This window comes from Choloepus didactylus, chromosome 19 (assembly GCF_015220235.1).
Source record: "Choloepus didactylus isolate mChoDid1 chromosome 19, mChoDid1.pri, whole genome shotgun sequence".
NCBI classification, from domain to species: Eukaryota; Metazoa; Chordata; class Mammalia; order Pilosa; family Megalonychidae; genus Choloepus; species Choloepus didactylus.
Window position 1 is genome coordinate 49546553 of NC_051325.1, and position 19775 is coordinate 49566327.

A 19775-nucleotide genomic window follows, 5' to 3' on the forward strand; every position below is an offset into this window, starting at 1 on the left:
GTATGGGGGGGGTTATCTACCCCTTTCTCACCATTAGCAGGACTGGACCCCCAGAGCCTTCCTGGAGAGTTAGATCAGCACTGGCACAAGGAGTGGTTGACTTTGCACTCCCCGGGCATTTTTCCAGTGTGGTCCTGATACCTCAGCCTCTCAGAAGCATACCCTTGTCTTGTGCACCATGTACCTATGCCCTGTTGGATGCATCCCGCCTCTGACCAAGTCATCTGCCCCAAGGATGTCAGGGTAGTCAGGAGTAGCTCCATGGTACCCATTCTCATTCCTAGCCCAGCTAAGACTCAAATCAAAACCCTAGTCTTTGCTACTGATTCACCAGTCTGTAGAATGTTATGGTACAGAAGGCAACACCCCCATCAGGGAACTGAAGGGGAGCCCAAGGCCCAGAGAGAGAAAGCTCATGGCCCAAGGGCCCATGGTGCCTTAGAACAACTTATCAGAATCCTTCCATTACAAAGACAAGCAAACCCTGGTTTTCTGACTGTTAATCCAGAATTCTTCCCTCCAGAGCACACACTGCAGAACTGGCCTCAGCTTTGTCAGGGAGACTTCTAAAGGCAGTGAAGGGCCTCTGGGTCAGAAGGACATTAACATGGACCTTTGAGAAGAATGCACAAAGCAGAGGAGTCAAGAGGGAAAGAGGAGGGAAAATACTTGAAATGAGCACCTACCAAGTGATAGGCACTATAGGGGTACTTTGCTGCATCATGCTATATTCTCAAGGAAACAGAGGTGTTGTTATCCTGCATTGTAGAGAGGAAGAAGGGAAGTGACTTGTCAAAGGTCACATGGTCAAGACAGGGGAGCTGGGATACAAACCCAGGTCTGTCTGACTCCAAAGTCCCAAACAATGTGGGCACCATGTGAAATATGCTTAGTAATCGTAACATTTCAAATACCCTGTGCCAAGTACTCTTCTAAGCATTTTATCTAATTTATTTACTCCTCAAAACCATCCTGTGCGGTAGGTGCCATTATTATCTCCATTTTACATATAAGGAAACTGAGGCACAGAACAGTAAGGGGATCTACCTAAGTAAGGGTCAAAGCTAGGTTTGAAATCCAGGTTCCACACTCCACACTTTTACATTGCTGTACCATCTCTCATACAATAACACCTTGTCCTTAGATGATGCTTTAGCTGTCTTCTGGAGTGGTTACTATTTTCCCATTTTACAGATGAGGAAACTTAAGCTAGAGAGCAGAAGTGACTTGCTCAAGATCACACAGCAAGTAGCAGGCAGACGGGATCATGGCAATGGGTTTCCTGGTATAAGGGAAAGGGCCGCGACTCCTCCTGCAATAGTTAACAGTCCTACTAGCTAATGGTTATTGAGTATTTAACAAGTACCAGCCCCTGCATTACATGCTTTATATGCATTTTAAAATTATCATTACAACAACCAGAGATAGTAGGTACTCTCAATATTTCCATGTTACAGATGAAAAAAATTGAGCCTTAGGAGCAGCAAAGTGACTTGACCATCAGCAGAGCTGGGATTCACACCCTAGCTTCCTGACTTCCACTCCAGTGCTCCTTCTATCGTACTTGAAACTGCAGGAAGGCAGCAGGGCTGAGAGTCGGCCTTCAGCAGGTGGGTGCTCTGGGGCTCATCTCTACCTTCTTTCTCCAGGCACTGTCATCTATGGTTTAGCTAAACCTTTTTTTAAAAAACCTATTTATAACTTAAAATTGTACCACCACTTGGGATAATGAGTCCCTTAAGTTGACTCCCCATGGTGTAAATTAAGGCTTCCTTTTTTTTGCCCTAAATCTTTCTTTTCCAGGATTGGAGTGGGGCAGGGGTTGTGGCTAATGGGGGTTGTCCCAAGGACCAGAACACTTAGATTCAGAAAACAGGCTGAAATCCGAAAGTGTTTGCTTGTTTGTATATGATGGTAATTCCTGACACCCAGGCTTCAGGTGGCATTTATGCAAATATCTCATCTGATTATTACAGACATGAAGGATAGGCAAGGCCTGGATTTTCATTTCCTTTCATTTGTCTTGATTCTTCTGGTATCCTCAACATTTAGCACAGGCTTTGGGTTACAAATTAGCTGCTAGATGCACACTTGTTGTATGAATGAATGAATGAACCTTCATTTTATAGACAAGGAAACAGGTGTACAGTATCAGAGTTTAGTCAGGCAAACAAGACTATGACAGATGATTCAAAAGATGGAATTTAATATGGGGAATTAGTTACAAAGGTGTTCAGAGGACAGAAAGAGTGACCAGGGAAGTTGAGGCAAACCTGAGATTAGCAACCTAGGGAAGTCATTGTCTTTCCTAGGGCTGGAGGCATCGAGGGAGGAGAAGGTATTTCCAGAGACCAGGAACCAGAGCTACTCAGAGGGAAGCTGGTACCACCATGGGCCCATTCGGCAGGAGCTAAGAACATGGAGGAGTCACAGCAGCTGCTAAGGCCACCCACCCCACTCCCCTCCCAAGGCAGAAGAGGGGGAAGAAATATCCTGGCTTCTCTCTCCCTCCCACCCTCTAGTGTCTCACCAGGGCTTCCCATTGGCTGAGCCTAGCCAGAAGTCAATTGACAAGGAAACCCAGGAAACGTCTGTAGAGATCAAACCATTCTGAAACAGAGCAGCAAAAGGGCAGAGAATGGATTTAAGGCAAACAGAAGAAATTAACTGGCACACACATTCCCATACCTAGGAAGGAACCACATCATGTTTGCTTTGTCAGGCCACCCCACTCCCCAGGTCCATGTGGTCTTTCTAGGCTCTTATCTTTCCATATCCCACTTAAGCATCACCTCCTCCAGGAAGCCTCCCTGACTCCTTCCTAGTGCAGTTACTATCTCCCTACTGCAAGCTCCCCTAACATACACTACTTATCTCTGTCATAACATATACTACATTGCAATGCTGACAGTTACCTCCCATCCTCCTCTACATACTAAAGCCCCCAAGACCAGACTTGGGTCTCAGTTGTTTCTCTGCTCGGCAGAGAATGATTGTTAAATGAATCAGTTCCTGGTAGGATAACATGGGGCAGAGAACTCTGGAAACAGACTAAACCAAGAAGTCTGAATATCCCAGCACTTTCATTTATATGCCGTGTGACCTTAGACAGGCTTCATTCCTTCTGAGCCTCAGTTTCCTCATCTGTAAAATGGGAATAACATTAGTTCCCACTCACAGGGAACTTTGAGGAATAAAAGGGAGAACAGGTGGCAGCATGGTTAAGCTCAAAGGCCCTGGACCCAAACTGTCTGCAGTCAAATGCCAGCTCCACTTTCAGTTACTTAACTTTTTCCACCTCTGTTTCCTCACCAAAAATTGAGGGTGATACTAATACTTCATATGGAGGCTGTGAAGATTAAGTGAAACAGTGTATCGAAAACAGTGCAAGTGCTCAATAATTGTGGCTGGTGTCATTATGGACAGTGCCTACTCAGTGGCTGGACAGTGAATGGGTGAGCTCCCAAAAATATATATATATATCAAATGGGATGTCTTTTTTGTTCACCACTGTCATCTCATTACCAAGCACAGTTACTGGCACATAGAAGGTGCCCAGTCAATCTTTGCTGGACCACTGGATGGTGACTGGATGATAATGCCACTCCACTTGCAGTTCAGTACTTGTGTGACCTTCCCCAGCCACAGAGGACACATGTCTAACAACACCAGCCCAACCCTGGCACTAAGACCCAGACATATACAGGTCAAGGGACTGTCTTGGAAGTGAAGGTGGAGAGTGCTGGGCCTATGGAGAGGAGGTGTGCCCAGCTAGAGGCAAGGGTCTGGAGCAAATGACTAACAAAGGGAGCATCAGACATTTACTGAGCACCTACTATGTCCCAGGTGCTGACGTACCTTATCACATTCCATCCTCACAGCAGCCTGCAAATCTCCAATCATTGCCCTCATTTTAGAGAATATGAAACGGGAGTTCAGGGAGGTAAGGAAATTGCTCAAGATTGTGCAGAATAATAAGATTGAAATAAAAAAATTGTTCTTTTTCAAGATCAAAAAAAAAAAAAGATTGTGCAGAAGTGAAGGGGTACAGCTGGACTTGAATCCTGCACCATCTGGCTTCAACCCCCTGCTCTTTCCATTGTATCAACTGCCTCCCAGAGGGCAGGGAAAGGTCTCTGAGCCCCAAGCCATCCAGGAGGCCCCAGGAGCCAATGTTGAGGCAAAGCTCAGGCTGAGTGACAACTTGAGACCACAGCCTTGACAGCAGTGCTGAGGATGGCCCAGAAGCAAGTGATGCTAAACTCATCTCTCTGGGAAGAGGTGCCGTGATTATAAAGACAAGAGATGGCCGGGAGCTGCTGCAGGCACCACGGAGGTGCTGGCCCAGAACAGTGTCCTTGAGCCCCGCCCCCAATGGAAGATGCTCTGGACTAACTATCTCTGTGACCTTCAGCGAGTCACTCAACTATCTTAGTTCAGCATCCTCACTTGTCACACAGGGTCACCATGCCTGCTGGGTTATCACGGTATCACATGAGACAATGCAGGGAAACAGAACTGGGTCAAATCCAGGCCAGGGCTCAAGTACTTATTCACTGTGTGATCTGATACAAGTCACTTCACCTCTCTGAGTCTCAATGTCCCCATCTTTATAATACCTGCCTCACTGGACTGATATGAGGATGCAGGGGTTAAAAGTGTGAGCTCTGGAGTACAATCGCCTGGGTTCAAATCACACTCATCATCACCAGGCTGTGAGCCTTTGGGAAAGTTGCTTGATCTCTCTGTGCCTCAGTTTTCTCACCTCTAAAGTGGGTGTGCAGATGACAGTCCTCACCTGGTGGAGTTGCAATGATTAAGTGGCCCAATCAGCAGAAAGACTATAGAACAACCCCTGGCACAAGCGAGCACTCAGTCCCGGTGAGAAGTCATTAGCTCTGGGTCTGGCATCCAGTAATAACTAGGGCCTGCTGCATGCCAGGCAACATTTAATCGCTTTTACATTATTGACTCTGAGCCTTGAAACGGTCCCATCAGGGAAGTGACATTACCGCCCCCATTTTATTCATGAGACACGGAGCTATTCAGAGGCTCAATGATTTGCCAAAGGTTGCACAGAGAGTCAGTGGAGGGCTGAGGATTTGAGCCCAGGCTGACTTTTCAACCACTGCAGTCCATCTCTAATAAAGGTTACATAAATGGAAGCTATTAGAATGTCTGTGTTATGTTGAACTTTTCTGAGACCAGAAGAGATGGCTATAATTTGTGTCCAAGTGAAGGGATGGAGGGACGGTTCTGCTCCGCTTCTGTTTCTTTCCAGCAGGGGGCGCCCGTTGCCTCCACCAGGTCTCCCCTACCGGAACCAGTGAGCCTGGCTGGTGACCCGAGCAGAGAATGGCCCATCCAGGCAAAACCTTGGGGCCACGTGCAGGGGTAGCAGAGAGTGGCAGGGTGGGCCAGCGCCAGGCCGGGGACATCCCAAGAAGGGCTTCTCTCCCCGTGCTGCCCAAACCGGGCTGCTGAGCTGCATAGGCAGAGCTTCCAGAAGATACAGGATGCTTCTGCCCCAGCCAGCCCTTCCCCAACCTCAGAAATCTTCTGGGTGTGAGGCCAGGGATACGAAACTTTTAAAACTTTAAAGAAATACTGTATGGGAGTGAAAATCAATAAACTGGAGCTATAGACATTAACATAGACAAAGCTCAAAATGTAACTGTGAGTGGAAAAGCAAGTTGCCAAATGCCCAGGATTTTATTTGTATGTGGGAGGAAGAGAGTCCAAAGCAAGAATACAAACGGAGGTCCAACCCCATCTCTATTCCCCACCCCATACTCAAGTGTGTGGACACTAGAGCCCGTTTTCATCCGCTCCCCCACCTCACCCCCCTAGACTAGGGTTGCACACATAGGCAGATTGTCTGCCCTTAGAAGGAGGGGCTCTAAGAAGAGAACTGCATGGATGCTGGAGCCAGGCTCAAGGCCATTTGGGGGTCCTGGGTACCCCAAGTGTGGTCTGTATGAGTCTCACAGGCCCCAGGTGTGTCCATTCCTTTGGCCTCTTGGACTCTTTGCTCCATGGAGAGGGTGCAGACAGAGGAGAGCCAGAGGGGTCCCCTCTTAAGTGTGGAGTCCAAGACCCTACTTGCCTGTGTCTAAGAGTTACAGTATTTAGATCCATACTATTTATAACAAGAATAAAACATGGAAGTAATAAAAGATTAAAAACATGCATGGGAATAAAGACATGTTTGGTAACTAACTTCAGGAAGGTGTTGCTTCTAGGGAGGGAGGAGAACTGAGTCTTGGAACCTTCAAATTGCATCTGTCATGTGAAATCACTGGGTAGTGGAAACCTGGGTTTGCTTTATAATTATCTACATGTTTCCTATGCCTAGGCTGTTTCAGAATTTCATATTTAACCTTAAAAAGTAATACACATTCCTGGTTTAAAAAATTTCAAAGAGTGTGGAAAGGTATAAAGTTCAGGTAAAAGTCTCTCTCCTTTGTGCCTTGATCTCAGTGCCACTTCCTAAAGGTAACCACTGGTACAGTTCCTTGTGTGCCCTCTAGTTATAAGAATGTTTTAAGAATATGCACACACTGCATCATATAATACTGATAGTGTGTACATTGCTTCCCTCCTCCCCCCTTAATAGTTTTGTCTTGGATAGTTTTCCACAAGCACACATAGATAAACCTCATTCTTTTTGATGGCTGGGTAGGATTCCACTTTATGGATGTACTGTATTTAGTCAGTTCCCTACCGATGGGCACTTAGGTTTTTTCAGTTAGTTTGCTATTATAAATGTTACTGCAATAAGCATCCTTGAACCTGTATGTTTGCTTGAGTTGCAAGAATAGCACAATGAACATTTCTACGAGTATATTTGTAAGAAAAAAAGTCTCAGCAGTGAAACTGCTGAGTCAAAAGATACCTGTTTAAATTATTGCCAAATTGCATTCCCCAAAGTTTAACCATAACCAATTTACATTCTTACCAATGATGTATGAAGTTAACTATTGCTCTGTTTTCTCACCAAACTCTGGATTGTTTATCTTTGTCTGTTGATTTGTAGGAATTCTTTGTATATTGGGGAAATTAATTCTTTGTCTCTAATTTATGTTGCAAATTTTCCCCCATGGGCTGTTTTTATTTGGCCAATTTTATTAATCTTTTTCATAATGGCTTCGAGATTTTGGGTTGTGCATAGAAATGCTTTCCCCATTTTAAGATTATTTAAAAAGCAAAGAATTTTTAAATTATTATTCATGATCAGTAAAATCCTAAAACCCGGGAATAAATCATTGTTCTAGATCTCCCTCCTTAAAATGTGAGTTCCTGGAGGGCAAGCATCTCCATTTGTCCCCCTCTTCAGGACCAAGCACAAGTTTAGGTAGAGAGTAAGTATACAGTACATGTTTGTTAAAAGCAGTTCCTACCTCAAGATTATCGAAGGGAAATATTTCATATTCTCTTCTAGTACTTTTAGGTTTTTTAAAATTGAAATTCTCATCCATCTGGAATTTATTTTGGTGATAGGAATGAGGTGGTGTGCCAGTTTGAATGTATTGTGTCCCCCAAATGCCATTATCTTTGTGGTCTTGTGTGGGGCAGACAGTTTTGGTGCTGGTTAGATTTGCTTGGAGTGTGCCCCACCCAGCTGTGGGAGATAATTTTGATGAGATGTTCCCATGGAGGTGTGGCCCCACCCATTCGGGGTGGGCCTTGATTGGTGGAGCTATATAAATGAGCTGACTCAAAGAGAGAAAAGAGAGTGCAGCTGGGAGTGATGTTTTGAAGAGAAGCAAGCTTGCTAGAGAGGAATGTCCTGGGAGAAAGCCGTTTCTAGGCCGGAGCTTTGGAGCAGACGCCAGCTGCCTTCCTAGCTAACAGGTTTTCCGGATGCCATTGGCCATCCTCCGGTGAAGGTGCCCGGTTGCTGATGTGTTGCCTTGGATGCTTTGTGGCCTTAAGACTGTAACTGTGTAGTGAAATAAACCCCCGCTTTATAAAAGCCTATCCATCTCTGGTGTTTTGCATTCTGCAGCATTAGCAAACTAGGACAGGTGGAGATACAGCCTTATTTATTTCCAAATGACTAGCCAATTGATCCAACACCATACTGAATAATCTGTCTTCCCCCACTGATTTGAAATGCCACCTTTACCATATACTAAATTCTCACATGTGTTCTGGTCTATTTCTGGACTCTGTATTCTCTCCTAGCCAACTAGCTATCTGGAATTCTGTATTTTTTTTTAAAGCTCCTCAGGTGATCCTGATGCAGTCAGACTGCAGCTGGTGCTTATCTATGATGAGATTTTTCTCAAGAATTCTTAGCAAAAGGTAGGGGGCAGGGAAGAGTCTCTCTTTTATTTTGAGAATATGTCCTCACTATGCTTTTTATTTTAAAAATTTAAATAAATTAATGGTGGTAGTAGATGATCTTTCTGGTTTACTGTTTTTTTTGTTTTTTTTTTTTAGATTTTTAAAATCTTTTTATTTTGAAAGAATTTTGGAGTCACATAGGACTTGTAAAAATAGTACAGAGTTCCCATTTACTCTTTCCCCAGCTTCCCCCAATGACTGATTAACTGATTTCTAAGTACATCTTTTATAGGAGTATAACACATATAGTGAAATGTGCACAGATCACAAATGCACAGCTTGATGGATATTCACTAAGTGAACACATACATGTAACCAACATCTGTAGAGTAACTGTTATCTTGACCTCTTTTTTTTTTTCCAACTTTTTTATTTTGAAAAAAATCTTAAACCTTCAGAATAGTTTTGGGAATGAGCACTCCTATAACCTTCACTGAGATTCACCAGTTATTAACATATTGCCACATTTGTTTTCTCTCCCTCTCTCTCTCTTCCCGAACCACAAGGGAGTCAGTTGCAGACATCCTGACGTTTCACCCCTAAATTCTTCTCTATGCACCTCCAAAGAACAAGGGCATTCTCCTGCATAACCACAGTGCAATTACCACAGTTGGGAATTTTAACACTGATACAATGCTATTATCAAATATTCAATCCATATTCAAATCTCTCCAGTTATATCCTTCAATATGGGTCTTTTTCTTTTTTAAAAAAAACCAAGACCCAATCAAGAATTTCACTTTATTTTTAATATTTGTTTTCTTTATTATTATTATTCCTTTTTAAATTTTCTGGCAAAATGAAAGTTGTTAATTCCTAAATATTTTTGAAAATGTACTGACCTTGAAATCCAAAATCTGGAAGTTGTTGCGGCAGACGAGTACCATCCCTTACAACTTTCAGCAGTGATACGAACATTCTAGAACCTGTGCTGTCCAATATGGCGGCCACAAGCCACATGTGGCTATTGGGCACTTGACATGTGGCTAATGAGAATGGAGAACTGAATTTTTTTAATTTTATTTACTTTTTTTTTTTTTTTTTTGGAGCAAATAATTTTAATGGTTTTTATTTTTTTACAAATACACTGGAGAATCATGTGATGCTACCAGCATTGGATGCAATCCTGGGCCACAAGTCTGCACATTCCTTTGCAACTGGACCTGTGATGGCAGAACCTTTCATCTCTCCTTTATTGTTTACTATGACCCCTGCATTATCTTCAAAATAAAGGAACACACCGTCTTTTCTCCTGTATGACTTCCGTTGTTGAATTACCACTGCTGGATGTACCTTCTTTCTGAGTTCTGGTTTGCCCTTCTTGACTGTGGCCATCATTATGTCGCCTACACCAGCAGCAGGAAGTCTATTCAGCCGTCCCTTGATCCCCTTTACAGAGATAATATACAGATTTTTGGCTCCTGTGTTGTCAGCACAATTGATCACGGCTCCCACAGGAAGACCCAGGGAAATCTGGAATTTTGCACTGGAGGACCCACCATGTCCTCGCTTCGACATCTTGGATGCCGGAAAACAGCAGAAAAGGCTAATTTTATTTACTTTTATTTAATTTAAACTGGAATAGCAACATGTGCCTCCTGGCCAGTGTATCAGACAAACTAGGTCTAGATCAATGCAAGCACAAAGCTGGGAACTCAGGCAGAGCAGGGGACTGAGCTTTCTTTTCATTCTCCAGGTGCTGCTGAGTGATGGAAAGGAGAGGAGGGTGAGGGAGGGGCTCTGAAGACAAACATGACCCTCCCACTTTGTCAACCCACCATGCCCCTGTCACTCCTTTCTCCGTACTCCACACATATTTATTGAGCACCTACTATGTGCTAGGCCCTGGGCATATGGTGGTGAACAAGACAGACATGGTCTCTGTGGTGGTTTTGTAAACATCTGCTGCTGTGTTTGTGTCCACATCAGTTTGTCACCCCCTGAGGCCAGGAACCTGGCTAGTGCCTGACACTTAGAAGGAGCCTAATAAAGGTGTGCTGAATGAATGAATGAATGAATAGTGTGAATGAGGTGGATGAAGAGTCTTCTAGATTGTCCTGAGAGGACAGGAGAGATGGCACTGTTTAGGGAGAAGAGCACTGCTCCGAATCAGGAGACCCGAGAGCCTGTGCTGGTGCTGGCCCCAACTTACTGTGTGTCCTTGGCAAGTCCCCTCCACTGGGCCTCAGTTTTCCCACGTGTAAAATGAGGTGGCTGGACTAGACATGCTCTAGTCCCTCTCAGGGACTGAGGCAGTGGAAATGGGGAGCCAAACTGCACTCTCTTCTCCCCAGATTTACCTATTGGATTCCATTGAGATGGAGTTTTTCCAAAGGGTTCTGTGGTTTTAAAAGTTGGAGGATCCTTGAATCTGTAAAGTCGGGCTGAGGACAGCCCGAGGTAGGATTTTGGGGTGTTTTGTAAGGAAGAGAGAAAGCTCCCTGGCACTCTGAGCTCACACCTGCCCAAAGGTGTGCTGGCTGAGGAGGTGAGCTAATCGCTCAGGAAGGAGTGGCGGTTCAGAGGGAAGCCTTGAACCTTGGGGCAAGGAACAAGGGGAGTGTACTTCTCACCCATGCAAGGACCTAAGGACCAGAGCCTCGGGTGTGTGTAATCTGCCCCAGCTTGCCCATGGGTGACTCAGCCTGAAACCGGACCTGGCATTCCCCATTAGGCCTTGTTGATCAGTGTCTGGAGTGCTATCACTTGCCTTTCACTTGCAATTCAGGTAAATCCTTTTGCACTGACAGGTGGGACCCAGATTGGAAGTCATTAAATCTGCAAAGCCCTGCTCCTCTCTGTCCATATGGCAAACTCCTATTCATGCTTCAAAACCTGGCTAAGGCGTTTTTCCCACTGAAGCCTTTTATGACCTCTGACCTTTCCTCCTTAGAGTTAATCATCACCTATTCCAACTTGCAGAGTCTGGAGCCAGACTGCCTAGGTCTGAATCCCTACTCTGCCACTGGACTAGGTTACTAGCTGTGTGACCCTGGACAAATTGCTTAACTTCTCTGTGCCTCTATTTCTTAATTTGTGAAATTAAAAAATAACAGAATCCACCTGACTGGGTAGTTGTGAGGATTACATGAATTAATACATATAAATGCTTAAGTTAGTGCTTTGGCATAGAGCGTGAGCTCAGAAAAAGCCGGCTAGAATTACTGCTGTGTTTCTATATTTAAGAAATACCTGAGAATGCAATGGACACCACGGATAACAGAGAGCTCAAGATGTTCTCAGCCTGCAGGGAGAGATAGACAAATAAACAGGAAATTCACTCCAACTTGTGAAAAATGCCACAATAAGGGAAGTGGTGGGCCGGGGGAGGGATCATGGGAGCACAGAAGAGGCCCCCTTCCCAAGTTGGGTTGTTAACAGCATTTTCCTGGAAGAAATGACATCTCAGCTGAAATCTGAAGGATGAATAAGATTTATCCAGGCAAAGGGGGAGGGCAGAGAGGGAAGCGTGGGAAGGGTTTGAAGCAGAGAGAGATGGAGTACAAAGGCACAGGGGCCAGGGCCTGGTCTGTTTCAGGAACTGAGGTTCCAGGAGTGGAGTGCGTGTGTGGGAGGTGGGTGCCCAGTGATTGAATGCATCTCTTTGTGGTCTGTCTCCCTTCCTGGATTGTGCTCTCCTACAGGACAGAGCTCACGTCTCCTTCAATTCCGTATGTCCAGCCTAGCCCGGCATCCAGCAGGAGCTCATGTTTGCTGAATGGAAATGAGAAATAAGAACCCTGCCTTTCTCATCAGGAGCCATCTCAGGCAACCTTTTTATTTGCTAATATCTGTGAGTTAGGCCTTCTTAATAGCCTTGGGAAGTCAAGTTCATTTGCTTGTTCAGAATTGTCATTTGCTGTGTATCCCAGACTCCTGTGAGTTCGATGGTTCCGTCAGAACAAAGTCAAGTTCCTGGCCCAGCAAGGCGATTACAGATCTTGTTCCTATGAGTGTCTCTCTGGATACCACTGGGGTCAGTAAACTTTCAAATGTTACTGTGGATCTTGTTAAAATGCAGATTCTGATTCAGCTGATCTGGGATCCAGCTCGAGATTCTGCATTTCTAACAAGCTCCCAGGTGACGCCAGTGCTGCAGGTCCATGAATTACACGTTGTGTAGCAGGGCACTAGACAACATTGCCATTTTTTTTCTGGCTCTAATTACAATGATGATTGCAAAAGTAAGTTGGGGCCCGTTTCTGGAGGGTGAAGGGAAAGGTGTTCAGACTACATTCTGGAGGTACTAGGGAGCTGTGCTGGTTTGAATCTATTATGTACCCCACAAAAGCCATGTTCTTTTAATCCAATCTTGTGGGTGCAGACTTATTGTGGGTGAGACTTTTGATTAGATTATTTCCTTGGAGATGTGATCCTGCCCGTTCAAGATGGGTCTTGATCCATTTACTGGAGTCCTTAAGAGAGTTGAGGGAGGCAGAGAGCTCAGAGCTGACACAGACAGAGACGCTTAGAGAGAACGCCCAAAGACATTTAGGAGTCAGCCATTGAAACCAGAATCAGGAGAGAAGCTAAGAGATGAAATCCAGAGTTTGCCCCAGAGAAGCTAAGACAGAACCCCCAGATGCTTAGAGAGAAATACCCTGGGAGAAACAAGCAAGGATGTAGTTGCTGAGAGAGAGAAGCTAAGACAGAAGCCTAGAAACAGTCTGGAGAGAAGGGCCAGGAGACGTTGCTTTGTGCCTTCCCATGTGATACAGGAACCCCAGATGCCATCGGCCTTTCTTCAGAGTCAAGTTATCTTTCTCTGGATGCCTTAATTTGGACATTTTCATGGCCATAAGAACTATAAATTTGTGAACTAATAAACCCCCATTGTAAAAGCCAATCCATTGCTGGCATTTTGCCTTCCAGCAGCTTTAGCAAACCAAAACAGGAGCTATGGAAACTTTCTGAGCATGGTCAGAAAGAGCTGACCAAGAGATGAACCTGGGAGGGTGAGTTCTGGGGGCTCAACTATTGCAATAATTGGTGAGAAATGGCAGATCTGAAGTTCAAGCAATGGCATTGAGAATGCAGAGGATGGGAGGGGATGGGTTTGGGGACTATCCAAGTTGCCAACTATTTGGATGACATGGGACGGGGGTACTATAAGATTACCTAGGCAATTGGGGGCCTAGGAAGAGAGGGTGCCATGAATAAAAAGCAGGAGAGGGAGCCCAGGAGGAGCAGGGCTGTGGAGGAGTGGTTTTGAACCACGTGGCACTGGGACGTTCAGAAAATGATATCCAGGAGGCTTTTGGAAGTGAGGCTGGTGGTGCTTGCAATCAAAACTGGATATTCAGGGGGTTGAGGGGAAGGAAGAGAATGGTCCTTGTGTCAATGGGGGCCCTTGCTTGCAAGTAATCAAAACTGGTTCCTGCTATTCTAAGCAAAAAGAAATGTATCATAAGGGTTTTTTGGAGGCTCACAGAACTGCTGGGAAGGCTTGAGGCCAGACTTGGAAAGCGAGCTGGAGCCAAGGGACTCTGGTCAGCAGTGGTCATGGCCAGGACCTCACAGGGACAGCCTGTGACGACTCCCATCAGGAACTGGGTTGGAACTGAGGCTTCTGAGCGCTGCCCTCTCTGCCGCCTTCCCACGGCCGCCCCCCACCGAGCCTGGGCCATCTTTCCTTCATCTTAGCATCCCTGGCTTCAGGTGTATCAAAGTCCCAGCGTTGCATGAGGTTCCAACACAACTCAGCAGGCTTTGTGAATACATTAGTTTTATTTTCTACTAACATGCCACAGGGGAAGGGGGGCAGGAGGAGCATGGAACTCAATGTGCAAATGTATGCAGATTGCACCTAAATGAGGGTATCCCAGGATTAATGGGAAGAAAAGGCAATCAGAGCAGGCCCAGCCCGGCCCAGCAGCCTTGGGGCTCTGCAGCAGCACAGCCAGAAAACGGCTCTCCGGGGAGGGCGTCTCGGGCTCTGTTTCAGAGCGTGTCCTTTGAAGCAATGCCTCCGCAGTACAGGGGAAGGAAGAGCTGCGGAAATTGGTTCTGGATACTTCCTTGCAAAGGGTTCTCAATTGCTTCAACTATGTTGGGGGTGGTGTGGGGGAGAAGGGACAGAATCTCTGAGCCTCTCTCAGTTGCCACAGCCCTTGAGGGGCTGCCTATCTCAGTGATTTCTAAACCAGCAGAGCTTGCTACCATCCAATTCCGGGCCCCACCGCAGATTGACTGAATCAGAAGCCGGGAGGTGAGTTTTGAGAATCTGTTGTGGTTTTTTTTTAAGTCCCCAGCCTTGGGAAATACTGATGCAAACCAGGGGTTCTTAATCTGGAGTCTCTTGCTGGTTTTTGGGGGCTCCCTGAATGGAAGTGTTCTCAAACTGGGCTGCCCATTAGAATCACTGGGGAGCTTTACAAAATCCTAATGGCCAGGCCACACCCCAGCCCAATTAAATCAGAATCTCTGGGGATGAAACCCAGACATCAGTAGTTAAAAGAAAATCCCAGGTGATTCCAATGTGCAGCCAAATTTGAGACGCACTGCTGAACAGGTGTTCCCATAAGACCTTTGTTCTACTGCATTCTCTATGGGGCTATATTTAGCTCAAGACCCTCCTTCTAATAAGGGGGACTATAGGCAGGGCTGATGTGCAGTTCGTATGCACGAGCACAGCAGCACCAGTTGTTCAAATACTGAAATATTTCCCTACCTATGGTAACAGGCACTGGCCTGAGCCTTCCAGCCCCAGAGCCCTAGTCCCTCCTGCCCATCCAGGAACTGAAAGGGTTAATGCTGGCCCAGCAGGGGGCTTCCAGGAGTTCTATCAAGAGCCAGTTCTGATAGGTGTGGACTCCTGGGCTCCTGGTTCTTAAATATTTGACCATAACCCCTGGCTATTATTATAATATGGTAACTGTAGTCCATACCTTGGTTTGTAAAAGGGACAAACTGTGTCGCCAGTTGCTCTGTGTGCTGTGTGGACATTCCCCCTCTGCTCTGGTCCCCAGGGCTCATTCATTCAGCCAGCAGGACTGAGTGACCACTGCCTATTTAACTTTGGATTTCCCTGGGCATCAGGGCTCCCCCACCCCTGTCACTCCCCATTGCTAACAGAGCCAGATTTAGACCTATAGGGGCTGGAAGCACTGAAAATATGGTGCCCTTTCCCATATATTATCCAGAGTAAAGCAAACACACTAAACCCTGAAATAACTTTATGAGGAAGTCTAACAAAGAACTGATTTTTCCCATCCTGGCTACCTTGAGGATTTTTCCTTCCAAATACCAATAAAGTTTTTTTAATGTGTATTTTGGGGCTATGCCTGCATGCTGGGACCCCAAGCACATTCTTACCTGTCAGTGGGCAATCCAGTTCCAAAGGAGCTGTCCCTTTTGCCCCCTCAATTCACACTTCTTTCCCTCCATAGAACAATCCCTTCTTGTGGTTTGTGAACCTTAAAGGAAACACCACATGGCCGTTCTCTGTCCCTTCCAGCTTCCTTACTCTTCCTTTTTTCTTTTATCAACCCCCCCCTTTTTTTTCCTATACATCCCAGCTCAGTACCCCACACCTGCTCTTTCTGTTGGTTCCCAAGCTTAACCCTCTCCAGCCTGACTTCTGGGCCACCACCCTCCCATGCCAGGCTGCTTCCCCCATTGACTTCCTTCTTGCCAGGTCCAGTGACCTGATCTGAGCACAGGATTTGGAGTCAGAGGGCCTAGGCCAGAGCTCCATCACTCACCAGCTGTGTGACACTGAGCAACTTAAAGCACTTCTCTGTGCCTTGGGTCTGTCAAAGCCTCTGCCTCCCACCAATGCCCAGCAGTTCTGAAAGGACTCAAAGAAGATGGGCCATGTGGTGCAAGTCAGATGTGAAAAGGTACACGACAGCGCAGCATAAACTGGCAGGTGCCCCCCACAGAGTGCTGCAGTGGGAAAACAGGGTGCTGGTGTCATCTGGGTTGAGTCCCAGCTCTGCCCCTTGCTGGCTGCCTGGATTTGGGCACATCCCTGAGCCTCAGTGTCCTCACCAATAAAATAGAAACATGAACCCTAATTTGTAACGATGAAGGGAAAGCACTAGAGTAACATAACCATAATAGCTAACTTTTTTTTTTATCCTATGTAACAACTATATGCCAAATAGACTAAAGTCTTTCAATATACAGTGTCATTAAATCCTCACCTCAATGCTCTGAAGTGGGGATTGTTCTCTCCCCCACTTTCCAGATGTTGAAATGGAGACATGCACTCAAAGGGACTTGTCTAAGGCCACTCAGCCAGTCTGCAGCAGGAGCTGAGATTTGGACCCAGAGGTGTGATTCCAAGTCTACACTTCAGGCCCCTCTGTGAAGGTGCTCTAGGCATATGTGTGGGAGGCAAGACTTACTAATAGCACCTCAAAGAGTCAGCTTGGGAATTGCCACAACCCTGGGGCTAGGGATGGTAAGTGTGTGGGGGTCGGTACTTGGAGTGATGCTCTTGCTTGGGGCAATGTCGTTCAGTGCACACACCTTTCTGGTTCATCCCAGACACAATGTCTCCCCCACATCCTGCCAAGGCCTCTCAGGGCCTGGTTGTCCCTCCCCTCTCTGGCAGTTTTGGGAGAAAGAGCCTCGGAGTTCCCCCATCCCAGATGGGGGCAGCGATTCCTCATCTCGTGAGGCTGACCCTGGTCTGGGGACCTGGAGTTACTAATAGCAGCCTGCAGGACTGTGTCATCCAGCTGGTGACTCAGGACTCGAGGATCAACCCTCTCCCCTTCCCGATGGGGCTTCCTTCCACCTGGGTGAGGGGCTTGGAGACCAAGCCATGACTCTGGTCAGGGCTGGGGAGTGGGGAGCCTGGAGGAATATCCTGCTCTCAGCCTCCTCTCCCAGGGTCTTGGCTAACCTCTGCAGTGGTATTAGAAGGGGGGCTGAGGGAAATGAGGAAGGGGATGTGGTAACCAGAACCACTTCCTGCCCTTGATGTGTTGAAAGCCAAGCTCTCCCCCAAGTTCCCCTTTATGGGGGTTGTAGAGCCAGGGGGTAAAGCAGGAAGTTGGGGGGGAGAAGGAGGATTCTTGCTTGGATTGATTCCAGAAATCAAGCTCTGGGTTTCCAGGCTGGGTGCTCTCTCCCTGCTCCCCAGATGGTTAAAACAGTCAGCTGGCCCAGAGGCAATCATAATTAAAGTAGCAGCAAGCACTTACTATCATGTGCCAGGCACTTTATATCTGTTAATTCCTTTGATACATCAGATATAACTTACAGCTATAGTTACATCAAATATAACTCATTTTTAATCCTTATGGGACAATCCTATGAGATAAGCACTATTATTACCCCCATTTTATGGATGGGGAAACTGAGGCACTGACAGATTTAAGTCAGTTATTCAGGTTGCACAGCATGTCAGTGGCTGAACTGAAATTTGAACCTAGATATCCTGGCTCCAGGGTCCAGGCTCTTAGCCAGGGCTCTATACTGCCTCGTAAGTAGCTCAGTTTCCCACACACTGACCCTGGCTTGCTTTGGGACCTCAGAGAGGTCACCTTTACATTCTGGGACTCAGTTTTCTCATCTGCACAATGGGCATAACTGGAGTAGATAAGTACATCTCCACTTTTGTGAAGCTTCTGTCTCTGGTAATTAATTACTCATTCAATTTCTCCCTTACTGGACTTTCAGCTCCATGAGCATGATGACAAAGGCTATCTCTGTCACCACTATATACCCAATTCTAGGCACAATGCCTGGCCCATAAAAACCCAATAAATATTTGTTCAGTAAGTGGTCTTTGGGGAATGTCATCGATGGTTTGAGTGTCTGATAAAAGTTTGGAACATTTTGCATAGAAAAATCAACATATACCAGTGGTTCTCAATTGGGGCAATTTTGCCTCCTCCTCCCCCCACTCCCAGGAGAAATTTGGCAATGTTTAGTGACATTTTTGGTTGTCACAACTGGCAGGGGGAGGTGCTCCTGGCATCTAGTTGGTGAAGGCTGAGGGATGTTGCTAAACACCCTCCAATACACAAGACCCTCAAAACAAAGAGTTATCCAGCCCCGAATGCCAATAATGCTAAGGTTGAGAGATCTGACAGATAGAGATATGATGTCAAGGAGGGGGTGTTTCATGGATTCTTCTGAAGCCGCTGCCTGCCATCCAGATTAAGATCCCCTGGATTGGAAGATCTCAGTTCATTTTCATCTCTAAAATCGTATTTCTCTATGACCCCACAGTCCCAAGTCTGGAAACTAGGTCCCTTGTATCCTCTGTCTTTAGCTTCTGATTCCCCCAAGGCCTGAATGTCCTCTCTTATCCTCAGTGGGTGGCAAGGGGATCAGGGAAGGAAGGACTCAGGTTATAAATTTCCCCCAGCCCGGCACCTTATCTCAGTTCCCTGTAATTGGCAATAAAGATGAAAAGCTCAGACTTGAGAACCAGGCAGCCTTAGGCTTGAGTCCTGGGACTGTGTGTTAACTCACTGTGCAGTCACCAAAAAGTTCCTTAACTGCTCTGAGCCTCCATTTCCTCCTCTGAAACCTACTCATTCAACCTGTCAAGGCTGAAGGTGAGTCTGAAATGAGATGCTTATAGAGAGCTTAACATAGCACTTGGCACAGTAAATCTTAAAAAAATGGTAATTTAGCATTATTATTATGGCTCAGAGATGAAGGGACTTGCCCAAGTTCACATAGGTAGGAAACAGCCAAGCTGGGATTGAAAACTAGGACTGTGTGACTCCAAAGTAGATGCTAATTAATTAGTCAACTTTAGCGTTTCAGTCTTCCTGTAAAGAAAGTCTCCATCTCACAGATTCATTTATGAGATAAGCATGTAAAGTGCCTGGCACATAGTAGGCCCTTAAAATAGGCTTGTTAAATTGTTTCTATTGTTCTTCCCAAAGAAGCCTTGAAAGCAGTTACAGACCTTGCCCACACTTGGCTGGTGGGGGACAGAGGCAGAAAAGAGGAATGGAGGCTGGGAGGACTGGAGGGAGGGAGGGGGGCTGGTGGTTTCTGGCATTAGTGGTGCTAATTGAGGCTGGAGTTTGTGCTGGATGGAGTGGGGCTGGGGGCTCCCTGAGATCATCCCACCTCCTCATTTTGCAGTTGAGTCCAAAGCCCAGAGAAGGGAAGTACCAGGCCCAAGACTCAAGTTTCCTGATTACAAGTCAGAATCATAGTCTTAGTGCAGATAATTAAAAGCAATCATGACCATCTATCGAGGGCTTGCAATGTGTACTGTACTAAGCATCTTTTTTTTTTATTTTTTATTTTGAAATAAATTCAAAGTTATAGGAACAGTTGCAAAAACAATACTAACCCCATACACAGAATTCCATCATACCCTGACACCCCTCCCCCAATAGCTCAATCCACCAACTTTAACATGCTGTCACATCACTATTTCTTTCCCTCCCTCCCTCACTCCCTCCCTATCTATCCTCCATCATCTATTGCTCTGTCTTCTGAAC

The 19775-nt window shown here is 46.0% G+C and overlaps 1 protein-coding gene across 1 annotated transcript; it reads right to left on the bottom strand.

The window, feature by feature from the left end:
- Nucleotides 1–9386: 9386 nt before the first annotated feature.
- Nucleotides 9387–9867, bottom strand: LOC119515467 (60S ribosomal protein L23-like). The gene has a single exon (XM_037811451.1). It carries the CDS (start codon nt 9865–9867, stop codon nt 9445–9447), a length of 423 nt encoding a protein of 140 aa, XP_037667379.1. The 3' UTR covers nt 9387–9444.
- Nucleotides 9868–19775: the final 9908 nt, after the last annotated feature.

Excerpts from the sequence above, each read along its gene's own strand:
- LOC119515467 (XM_037811451.1), bottom strand. The coding sequence starts at position 9,867 with ATGTCGAAGCGAGGACATGGTGGGTCCTCCAGTGCAAAATTCCAGATT.